Raw genomic sequence first — 12,134 nt, 5'->3', positions numbered from 1 at the left:
CTGGAGAGATGGAGGAACCCGAAAATACTTCTTCCTGGACTTCCCTTGAATTATACAATGTCACACTTCACACTGTATTCAGAAACCTGATTAGACTTCTTTCATGCACAAATGGCTATGACCTTCCACAAACACATGGGTAATTCAGGCACAGCCCCAGCAGCCACTGCTGCTGCTCCTCCTCCAAGCATCAGAAGAGGTTTGAGGAAAGGAGCCCAGCTGCAACAAGCCTGGGAGGATGAACTTGGAAGAAGCAACTATTTTTTTTTGTTTTTCCCCCAGAAGAGCAGGAGGAGTGCAGGATGGGAACAGCCCAGCAACCACAGGAATTTTTAATGTCCTACTTCCATACCTATCCCATGAAGTTTCAGAGACTTCCTGAGTTGCTCCTCCCCCATTTCATGTTGCTTCTCTCCAAAAAACTGTGATGCAGGAGGGTGAGCAGATGGACCACAGCTGAGGATTTTTTCTGTCATGGTCTGTCACTAGATCCTGCTGCTCTGGCCCACTGACTGCTGTCCAAGAACATGGCAAAACAGACAAGAGAGAGAGTCTGACACAGAAGTAACATGGAGCATCTTGATACCCCAGAGAATTAAACCCCACCAACAAATCATGAACAAGGTGTTTGTAATCACTGGCAATTCCATCTGCTTGTATCACTCATTTCTGCCCTTCTTTCTCCTTACTTCATTCCTGGAATACTTCTCGTGCCACGTTACATATGGTGCCATGTTGTGTCAGTCTTTGATACCCTTTACAGTAGCAAGAGGTATGGAATCACTCATTGGTCCTGGTCACTACAATGCAGGGAATGTTCAGCATCACTCTAAAAAGTTTACAGCCTAATCGTATGTAAAGCAAATGCTTTACATACGTAAAGTACACTTGTTGGTCACTGCACCAATAACTATACTTCTATTAACTTCCAATAACTATACTTCCAGTAACTATCATTTCCAAAGTGATTTACGAAGGATTAACAGTACATGTTCTCCACCTGCTGAAATGAAACACTGATGTCTACACGCTGAACTGTGCTTTATCATGTAGGGCAGCGTAACAGATCTTAAGCAACAGATTATAAAGCATAAAATAGCTGGTAACAGCTGGATATCTCTTTGCTTTGGCTATTAAAACCAAGCCAAATATTATCAGCACTAGCCAGGGAGGAAGAAAACAGCAAGAAATGGATAAGGTCTGGATTTCATGTTTGATTTCCCTGTTAGATTTAAAGAGTTTTTCCATTTTCACTAAGATAAAGAGCGGTGATGCTCAACCTCCATTTCCCCAAAGCAATGTTATAAAGTAACAAACCAAATAAACACAATGCACTTATTTTTACTGGCCTTATCTGCAACGTTTTCCCCCCCCCTCCCCATCCAAGAATCAGCAGCAGAGGGCCTCTGTGGGCAACATATTACCCGTTAATCTGGGAACCACTGCAAGTCAAACACTGAGCTGCAGCCCTAGCCATCTTTTGCTGTGGCAGCTGTAATAGTCTACATCGTACCTAAAGAATTATAAACAGATTCCATATATGCTTAGTTTTCCACACATTGGCACATTCGTGCTTTCAGAGATGTTGGATCAAGCCTATAGCATAGTGAGTTAAAAGTAGTTCACCAAAATGTAGGTATTATTTAACTTAAGAGATTCAGATATGGGGATGCCCAAGAGGCTACTTCTTGGATTAAGAAATGTCTAATCTAGTAAAATTAAGCACATAAGCAGTCCCAATGAAATCAGTATATCTGCACTTCTAAAGCACATTACGAACTAAGAACCTTAAAAACACAGCAGTCTCCCCTGTACCGTTACATGAGTGATTTCACTATAGGGCATGAAGCTTCAGCATAAACGAGAAACAAACTTATTCTTCAGGAAAGCTCTGCAGTATGATTGCACCAGCCCCCAGCTTTCATTTCAGCATTTTTGTCAGGAGCTTGAAGACTTAGTTGTTTGTACATGCTGTTGGATTTTGCAAGTGTGAACGCTCACTTTAAATAGAGAAAAAACAGCAGTGGTTTTCCACAACAGCAGAAACGTATGCTGTATTACACAGGCTGATGCAATAGACAGTACTGAAAAGTCTCTCACTGGAAAGATCACCAAAATACTGACTGCTGTCCTTGTCCATGTCTGAGCCAGTGACCTAAGAAGAGAGCAGCCATCACTTCTGATTTTCAACTGCTATTCCCCCCTTGTATTCATTTTTAACAGTTTGTAAAACAAGTGGAAATGATCTCACCTCATGATGTCAGGTTCATTCATAAGAGATCTGAGAAGACAAGTTGCTTAAAAAAACTTAAGGTGGTTATAAAGGTTAGTGGGGATCTGCTGGAGGGACTTCAACAATACTTCAAAACAGCAGTACCATTAACTTGTCACAGACTCTTGAAAATAATCATTGTTAGTGGGTCAACATCTTTTTAAGTAGCACACACAGTTCTGCATTCTAGCAACTGGTGACAGATCACTACTTCAGTACACAGCTCTTAGCATCCTATTATCAGAGGGATGATATCTATATCCAACTAACCGAACGATTACAGGCTGATATTACACGGTACCTGGTGCTGTGTCCTACATCTCCTGCCCCTTGCTGAGACTCTGAGCAGTGCTCTCTGCATGGTCTCCCCCAGTCCTGGGAGAGGGGTGGAGGCAGGCCTTGCTCTCCCAGCATCACGCTGGAGCAGAGCAGAACTCGCTGAGTGCAAGTTCAGCGAGGGCCCCATTTTTATTGCAGTCAGTTGAAATCACTCCAAACACGTTCCAAGTCACCTTAAAAAGCATTATACAATATGAAAAAAGTCCTTGATAAAACAGTGATAAGTAAAGCAGACTCTAAAATATACCGTGCTTAAGCACACTGCTTTAATGTCTTACTCAATGTACTGCAATAAGTCCTCGATATCCATGTTTAAAAAGTAAAATATAGTCCTTTCTGATATTTCTTTTCACATTTTCATTTGCTTTCTGTTCAATTGATACCACCTGTGCTTTCCATTAGCCAGCAAAGGGAGAGAGTATTGTAAAAATAAAAAATAGAATTACCACTAAAACACTCTTATAGTTACTTACTAAAACTGTATTAAAAAGATGAGGAGTACTAGAACTGCAAAGTGCTAAACTAAATTATGGCTCAAGCTTCTCTAGGAAATGTAAAATAGACTGGACTTTCCTTCACAATAAAATAAGTTTTTTTGTCAGAATGAGCAATAAGATCTCCCATCTCTTTTCTCTTGTTAACTTGAAAAGCAAGGACAGAACACAAAGGTTTCAGGAGAGAAAAGCAGCAGCTAGTTAAGTCATTCACAGGAAAGGAAATCACCACAAAAATGCAGACCAATCAAGCAACCAGCAGGAAGAGATTCTTGCGTGAAACAAGTCATCATTCTCCTGCTTAACCTATTAGTTTCACTTGCAGGAACAGAGAAAAAAAATTAGTTTCCTTCACGAATCCTTATTTTCAGCAGAACCAGAGGTTACTGCTCAGTTCTACACCTTGTAACCCAATGGAGCATACAGATGTTCTCACTAATACTGAATGAATGCCATGGTACAAAGCACAGAAATGTGACCCAGTCTACCACCTCTGTATTGTGCTGAGCAGCCATACAGGCACACCTCTTGTTTGGCATTAGCTGAAGGACATCCAACATGGTGCTACTTCGTTTGGTATAGATGTGTATCAACTATAGTAAGCTCAAGCTCCCACAGCCAGTTCTTCCAACACTAAAGCAGGAGCTATTCGGCACTTCTCAACAACATATGAAGGAAAATGTGCTCCTGAAAAACCTGTTTGAACCCTATAAGCACATGGTTAAGAACTTGGTACTGTCATCTCAGAACACAGGGTTGAAATGTTAAGCACAAAGAAAACAATTATATGATCAAGAGGACATTTTGTTAAGCTATCTAGCAGCCTGCTGCATTGGTACACAAAATACTTGCCACGTTAAGAACTGAGGTTACATGAGCACTAAAAAGTTGTCAAAGCTTATGCCTACACAAGCTTTTAAAAGGGTCTCTGTCATTCCCAAAGACTGTCAAATACTAAAATACAGTCATAAAGAGCCAAGTACTTGTAGGTACCAAACATTCTACAAAGTAGCTGTGCCAGCTTTTATGTTCAGGCAACCTTTTCCTGGTTGTATACGTAGATGGAAAACATAGTACTAGAAAGGAAAAAACAGTGAAGCCCCAAAACATGGCACAAAGCCACTCTGAAGGACAAAACTGAACGTCAACTCCTACTAAATTCAATTTGGAAAACCTTAGGGATGAAGCAAGTACGAAACATAACATGAGAGTTACTTTGGGATTTGCTACTTTTTCACATTTTCACTTTTTTCCCCCTTGTTTACATTTACATCAATATAGCTGCTTATTACACACAGACGGCTTTCCATACCAATACTCAGAATATGTATTTAAGAGAGGTAATTGCCTGTTTTGCCCATTTTTTATTTAATAATTCAATCATTTGAGTTAACCTTGTGCTTTTTCAAAATGAAGACCAGCTACTCTTAAGAAGGGGCATGATTTTTTTTTTTAATACAGACAAAGTTAGTAACCTAATTCATAATCATAGATCTGATCATAAAACTGATACAGCAGGGGAGTGCAAGTTTGAGTTTTAATTTAGAGATTAAAAAATTAAAATGCTCCTTTCCAGTCAAAGGCAGCAGGGGAAAAAAGTAAGCAGTTCATAGGAGCCAAGAAAGCCAGATTTTAAATGACATAGTGTTCAGAAGTGTTTAACAGAACATTTGAGATGATGAAATTGAACAAAATGCATGAAGTGATAGAGGAACAGAGACTGATCACCTTCTCTATAATATAATGAAGTTAGAGGAACACAGCAGTTGTTTTTTGGAGGGTCATTTGTCTGTATTTTTTTTAAGCCATCGAGTAATTCTACTGCTGACAGAGAAAAAGAAATAACAAACTTTAGTTTAAACATAAATAAATCCTTATTTGTAAGCTAACAAAGTTTAACTAAAGATAAGTTATAGCTGCACATTTTATAATGTCTCCTCCTTAAAACTTCACTATTCTATTTTCTGAAAAAACAAAAGTACAGGTGGCAAACATATCATCTTCTATTGTTATGATGGTGCTAATGGGTTTACTTTGTACTTCATTAACGTGACAAATACGTGCAAGGTCCATATCTCCAGTCTGCTGGTTTGGAAGGCAAAGTTAATATGACTTAAAAATGAGGAAATATAAGCAAAGGCTCAAGAATAACTGTTTCTCCTGACCACTTGAGTAGCTGTATGTCAGTATTCCAAAAGTTTGTTAGGGTCCTTTATAAAGAAGTTGATAATTGTTTTTTCCAATGTTTATCTTCTAGAGAACAGTGCAAAGTGCAGACAATGGGTGGAATTACTTTAGACAGAAAGATGCCTTCATATCCTCTATATCCATGCGAGCAGGCACCTTAGCAACTGTTTCTCTGCTCAAAGTTCAGTAAATGTTTTGATAGATTTAAGAAAAATTTAAGAACATTGTCCACAAAATGAAATAGAAAAAAATTTTGCTGAAAACCGTATTTTTCTTTTAGTTAGAATATCTAAGCCCAGGATTTCTCAAAACATTGCTTGAGTTCCCTCAAGAAAACCGGAGAAGAACTCAAAATTGTGTCTCAAATGACTGTTCCCTAACTAGTTTATACAGCTATTTAGCTACTACCAGCATTTAAAGATAGTTAATTATTTATAATAACAAGGAAATAATTTCAATCATTAATTGCAGCTGTTTTACACTCCTCCCTAAAGGCACAGAGCAGCTGTCTCCCCTCTGAGGAAAAAAAAATAGAAGAAAGAAGTTTAAGGGAAGAGATGAATAAAAGTGTTTATAGTGTAAAGACAGACAAACACAGGATTAGCTTATTTTTATTTTAGAATTTTTGATTAATGAAAATCAAGAAGTCACTTCTTTCCAATTCAGAAAAGCAAACCAACATCGCCTGCAGATCCTGAATTTCAGTCAGTCCCACCACACAGCATTCTCTTCATTCCATAGGTAACTGCCTAATGCCACAGAGGATCCAGGTTGCCAATTTCCAGTTCAACATCCATCATGATTAAAACTTTCATATTTTGTTGCAAAAAGCCTGAGAGACTTCAAGGGGAAACAAAACAGCTTTCCAACACAGCAGTCCAGAGTAAATCCATACGCTGTGCCTCATGCACTTAAAAGAAAGATGTCATCTAATCCATCGAATTATGATTTATTTTCCTCCATTATGGTTCATTGTAGTTCTGGTTCCTACCACTTGACTGGGCTTTGCCCTCGTGATTGTTCTGTTTTCACGTAACTGTCATACAGTTCTCTCAAATGCAACAACAATTCCTCTAGGTTGTTTCCCGTCAATGCAGACAATGCAATGACCCGGTCATCTGTTTGTTCTTTGAGGAGTGGTAAATTAATCCTGGACTGGGCAAGGTCAATCTTATTCCCAATGACAACACAAGGCCTCTGGGACAAACCTTTTTTGTATTGTTCCAGTTCATATTTTAAGTCTTGTAGCTGAATCCATGGCTGAGACACAGAGAGATCCACCACATATAAGAGAAAATGACAGCGTTCAATATGCCTTAGGAAGGCCATCCCAAGGCCCCTGTTTTGATGAGCACCTCTTATTAGGCCAGGAATATCAGCAACTACAGCGAGAGAAATTTTACAGTGACTCTAACACATTTAACAAAAAAAAATTCTCTTCTAATGTCCTGTACAAGTACTTTTAGAATTACATCTCAATGCATCAATACAGCACTAAAGTACACCAGCCATAAGATACACTAAGTTATGTATCCTTTATAACTCTGAAATTTAGATTATTTCAGTGGAGACAGAATACAGATTGCTAGTTCACTATTAAGGGCACATACAAGTGAATATGAAATGCATTTTAAATATTGCTTTGTTACATCAGGTTTGAAGTTCTTTAGAACTAGCAAGAATTCTACAAATTTGCTTGATTTTTATTTCTGCAAGGTTTCAAAGAATTAACCAAATGACATAAATTGCTGTTAAGGTATAAACAAAATACTATAATTCTTACCTGCTACTTGCTCATAGTCTTGATAGTGAACAATGCCAACATGGGGATTTAAGGTTGTGAATGGGTAGGCAGCCACTGCTGGCTTTGCATTGGAGATTGCTCTCAAAAGCGATGATTTCCCCGCATTGGGAAAACCCACCTGGAACACAAACATTGACTAAAGTCACAGCTCCAGGTTAATCCCAATAAAAATAGTAGGGTGATTTTAACTTTTTTTGTATAACACATAAGTACTTATTTTGTTCAGAGTCAAAATGGTATACCATAAGATCTCTTTTACTCTGAAACGACACAATGACATTTTGTTACAGACTTTATATTTTATTTCTCTTTACTAACTACAGGTGATTTATTATTTTCCCAAAGAATTCACAATTAGCTTTGTCCCTCACTGATTCAGTAATATTATTTGGCCTATACCTAACCAGAACACCTGTAGGTTTGGGATTTTACAGCTCTCTCATAGTTTTGATGCAGAAGAATTTAAACAAACTGATCCTAGAAACAAAGTTACTCTGGGATATCTTATGGCTGACATCTGACAGATACAGAGGGTCAATAATACCTAGATGAAAGTAAATCAGATTCTCCTGTCTGCTGGTATTAGACACTCCAAATTCTTGTCAGAGTACGGAACTTTGAATCAACTCAAATTTTCAAATTGTCAAAAACGTAAGAACTGAACCAGGTGTTCAGCTTGACACAGAATTAAGTGTACTGATCCACTAATGCTAACTCATTTCTTTGTCGCTAAAGAAATTCGCAAAGTTCTCCTACACCAAACAGTTATTGGGCAATTGCTGCACTACAGCAAGAACACTTCAAGGCATCGCATAATTTTAACAGCTGGGGTAAAAATATTTCTATATTTAAAGATGAAACCAGATGAAGTACTAAATTGACTTGGTATTTTCATTTTAGAGGATGCTAAACATGGAACTAAGAAAGGCAAATGTTCAATACTTGTAAAAAATAGAAATACATGGATGAGATGGAGATGACTTGACCTTTACCAAAATGCTTTTTTTAAAAACCAACCACTGACTAGTTTAGAAGTAAGAACTCTCCAGACTATCCATCTGCAGACAACCCGTTGTACATCATCAGTAAGTCTACTAATCAGTGATGAACCTTGTGCATTGTTTTCCTATAACTACTGTTGATTTTAGCAAAAGTAGGATGACATCAAGTAGCAAAAGAACGACAGCTCTGCAAATCACTTTGGACAGCCTTCTAGCAAATAACACCATGAAAGCATTGAGTTGCATCTCTAAACAAGCAAGCCAAAAGGGTAACAAAAATGTTATAAAATATTATTTCTTCCATCAGTCAAGCTCCATACTGCAAAAAAAGAAGCTGAAGAACCACAGTAAGACTCACCAGTCCTGCATGAGCTGTTGTCTTGAGTTCCAAGTGGAGAACTCTTTCCTGACCTGGCTCTCCTGGAGTAAATAGCGTTGGAGCTCGGTTGTCATTGGAAAGAAAAAAGCGATTACCTTTTCCTCCAGCTCCCCCATAAGCTGCAACATACTCTTCACCATGTCGAGTGAGGTCAGCCACAATTTTCCCATCCTCCTTAACCAATGTACCTACAGGAACCTTAAAATAAAGAGAGGTACAAACAATACATTGAAGTTCAAAGTCTGCAGCAGAACTACCTCATCAGATCCTTTGCCAGGTGATTTCAGATTTATTGAAAAATCATTCCTCTCTATTCTGAAGCAGGAATCTGAAAGAATCCAAAGAGAGAAGTGTACTTCATGAAGCTCACGTTCTGGACCCAAACAACATTGTCAGACATCTATACTTCAACAGAACTTTACCAGTATCATAACCTGCTTTCTGTCTTTTTAACCACAGATGCCTAGTAATAGTTGTGAGCTTAGAAATATACTATGGGTATGCACCAAACAGGATATGTTTAAGAAAGAAAACAAGAAAGTCTGCTCCAATTTAGCACATTCTATGTTCTGATTACACTAGGCAAGTGAGCCCTAAAAGTAAACCCAAACCTGGACCGTGTTTGTTTTGGCCAGATGTACCTTCCAAGACAGTGGGGCTTTTATGAAAAGTTTAAAGCAGCTTGGTCTGTGTGCCAACCAGCCCTGTTCCAGCAGAGATAGCGCAAGTGATTTTTCTCACAACTAGGTCATCCATCCTGGGAATCTGCAATGTTTACTGCCAGCAGCTTTAACTTACTTTAACATACATGTATGCACCATTGGCTCCATAACAGTTTTTGCTTCCTCCTCTCTGTCCATGAAAACCTTGATAGAAGGGGAGGATTGAAGAAAGTGATTTGATTTGTTGGTCAGCTGTAAAGCAAAATACACATATTTTAAATAGATCATTTTCATAGTGGAACAACCTATTGACTGTTCTTTCTCTTTACAAAGACTGCAGGAATACATACCTTATTCACTGCCTCAACAATAAAATATCAAGGAAGGCTGATATATTAATATAAGTTATGATGAGGTTTCCACATCTTTATCTATCTGCTTAGGTTTATTAAGCATGTCTTTCATGAAGTGACCATTCCAAAGTCTATATACCCATTACAAAATACTCTGGAAAATGTGTTTGCCAGATTAGCAGATTTTGCAACAGAGTGGTAATGGAAGAAGCTTTATCTAGTCTGAGAGTAAAACGTAACATAACAAAGGCAGGCACCAGCAGCTAAAATATCTGTGAATTATCTTGGCTCTCAAAACACTTTTTAGGGGACTCTTCTAAGGCTATCAGTGTCATTTTAAGTTGTCCCTGTTACCACAGCTCACCACGAAGCTTAAAAAGCAAAGACAGCTTACAGAGAAACATTTGAAATCTCTCACACTTAAATTTACCAGCTCCCAACACTCAAACACTGGGCTGTTGGGTTTGTTTTTGAAGGGGTAGCGGTGGGGATTTTTAAAGGGTGAGACAGTATGTAGCAAAACAGACTTGGTAAGTTTTTACCTTTGAAAATGACATGACCCCCATCACCTCCATTTCCACCATCAGGACCTCCAAATTGTTTTCTAGGTTCACTGTAGAAAGAATGACCCCCTCCTCCTCCTTGTCCTCCAATCACACGCACTTTCCGATGATCCACAAAACACTGCGTCTGCAACAGTGATGGATTTTGTACCATTTCAGTGCAATTTATCAGCCATGTTCCAACAAGCCGATAGTTCTGCAAAACTTAGTAACATGTAGATCTGTTATTTTTAGTCATGCTGAGTTCCAATGAACAGTGAAAAATCAAGCCTGATTGCTGTCGTTCAGAGATCAACTAAATAAAGCTTATTAAGTACAACATTAAAGAAAAGCAGATTTCATTTTTCAATTATTTTTTAAGAACTCCCTAAAATACTGAAAGTACATGCCTGTACATTACAGCCTAATGCAGCAGCTCAGATACCAGAAATGTAACATGCACATTAACAGAGCTAGTAACAGGGAGGGTATCTTTCCTATATGGTAATATAATGCTGATAAGTAGCTTAAGAGAGCTACCACATTACAAGTCAAAGTCACCCAATAACTGTGTCCCTACCCATGAAAACAAACAAACAAAAAAACCTTGAAATGAATTTTCAAACAGCTTAGAAAAATAAAAACACACACACACACACACACACAGAGTGAACCAAAATTTAAAGAGGACACAGTGTGTGTAGGGGGGAGGAATGTCCTCATGCTAACTCACTGCTTTGCATATCAGATGGTTAAATTAATGCACACTTCAATCTTAAAAGAATTATGAGTAGCAGTAAAAATAAAACAGAAATTATTTGCAAAGAGAATAAGCAGAGGAACACTTCACACATGACAATCAGTTGTGCAGGGGGTAAAGAAGACATAGTGCAAAGAAATATCTGGCTCTTGGCCTTGGGAAGTGCTTTGAAATCCCCAAGGGAAAATACTACAGAAGTATTTTCATATGGGTGGACAATATTGTTTACATGGCAGGACGAAAAGAGAAAGGGTGAATGCACATGCAGAAGCGTGTAAATTCCATAACTTGGTAAGAAACTTTGTTGTAAGATTGAACAATATCAGTTTTTTAATAAGGTAGCCCAAATAGTATGTGTGGGTGAGAAATATTACAGTATCAAGATATGCAGCTGAAAAGAAATGTAATTCCTGAATAATTAAGGTTACGCTACCACCCAGGACTTCTTAAAAAGACTCTTAGAAAAGTATTTAGCACCACCATATGGCATGATAGTGAACTATTGATCAAGGAATGACTCGCTGTTTAAAGCCCTAGAAAATAATAATTCACCTGAAACTGTTAAATTGAAAAAGAACAATGTGAAAAAGTTCTGGGACTGCAGTTTCTCAGACATAAAACGTAGTCAGTCTGGCAACCACGGAAGCCCAAAAAGAGCGAGAGGCAAAACAATATTTTAATTTGAAAGCTACTTAAGACTTGTTTCCTCGAAGTATGTATGCTTGCAGTCTGACAGTTGCTATCTATGGCTACTATAGTCTTGGCTAAAGAAGCACTTACCGTCACTACACCCACTCTGAACACCAGCACTGCCATATGAGAAACTTCTTTCCTCGCTATTTCAGAGAGTTAATTGAATTTCAGAAAATATTTTTTTCACATTAAAAGCGTATCTTTTATCGCCGTAAGGGAAAACAAAAAAAAGGGGGGGGGCAACGACCATATAACCGCAATTCGTTAACGCGCACCTGGACACGGTACACACTCCCAGCAAGGTATTTGTACTGCACACTGACAGCGCGGACTCCCTTCGGGACTCACCAGCTTCCTTTCGGACAAGGCTCTCTTTCGCCTGAGCCGCCCGTTCTTCGAGCACCTCGCGCAGGTTGTGGAGAAGGGCGGCTGCCAGCTCCCCACCTGCGGCGGCACCGCGGCGGCGGGAGGGGCGGGCCTCCACAGCCGCCGGCCGCCCAGCAGGGCCCGCCACCACGGCAGCATGGCGCTCGCAGCGCCGGGAGCCCGGCAGCGGCGGCAGCAACCCGCCCCCTGTGCGCCGAGACGCGACGCGACGCGACGCCCGGCCGTTACAGCCCCGCCCCGACCAACGGCCGCCTCCCAACG

The 12,134-nt window shown here is 39.3% G+C and overlaps 1 protein-coding gene across 2 annotated transcripts; it reads right to left on the bottom strand.

Moving 5' to 3' along the window:
* Positions 1-5,887: 5,887 nt before the first annotated feature.
* Positions 5,888-12,118, bottom strand: MTG2 (mitochondrial ribosome associated GTPase 2). 2 transcript variants are annotated; one of them, XM_064521592.1, is made up of 6 exons: positions 11,835-12,118; positions 10,034-10,181; positions 9,275-9,342; positions 8,456-8,674; positions 7,076-7,214; positions 5,888-6,674 (listed from the first exon to the last, which is right to left on the bottom strand). In XM_064521592.1, exons 1-6 carry the CDS (start codon positions 12,009-12,011, stop codon positions 6,280-6,282), a joined length of 1,146 nt encoding a protein of 381 aa, XP_064377662.1. In that variant the 5' UTR covers positions 12,012-12,118; the 3' UTR covers positions 5,888-6,279. The 2 variants fall into 2 exon arrangements, with proteins under 2 accessions (XP_064377662.1, XP_025948706.2); XM_026092921.2 differs by having other exon boundaries at positions 9,275-9,390; positions 11,835-12,117.
* Positions 12,119-12,134: the final 16 nt, after the last annotated feature.

This window comes from Dromaius novaehollandiae, chromosome 16, assembly GCF_036370855.1.
Source record: "Dromaius novaehollandiae isolate bDroNov1 chromosome 16, bDroNov1.hap1, whole genome shotgun sequence".
In the NCBI taxonomy this organism is placed as follows: domain Eukaryota; kingdom Metazoa; phylum Chordata; class Aves; order Casuariiformes; family Dromaiidae; genus Dromaius; species Dromaius novaehollandiae.
This window is presented reverse-complemented; position numbering and strand designations above follow the sequence as displayed.

Coding starts and splice junctions, on each gene's coding strand:
- MTG2 (XM_026092921.2), bottom strand. CDS start 12,011: ATGCTGCCGTGGTGGCGGGCCCTGCTGGGCGGCCGGCGGCTGTGGAGG. Junction 10,182..11,834: donor CCTTGTCCGAAAGGAAGCTG/GTGAGTCCCGAA, acceptor TCACTGTTGCAG/ACGCAGTGTTTTGTGGATCA. Junction 6,675..7,075: donor AGACTATGAGCAAGTAGCAG/GTAAGAATTATA, acceptor CTCTCGCTGTAG/TTGCTGATATTCCTGGCCTA.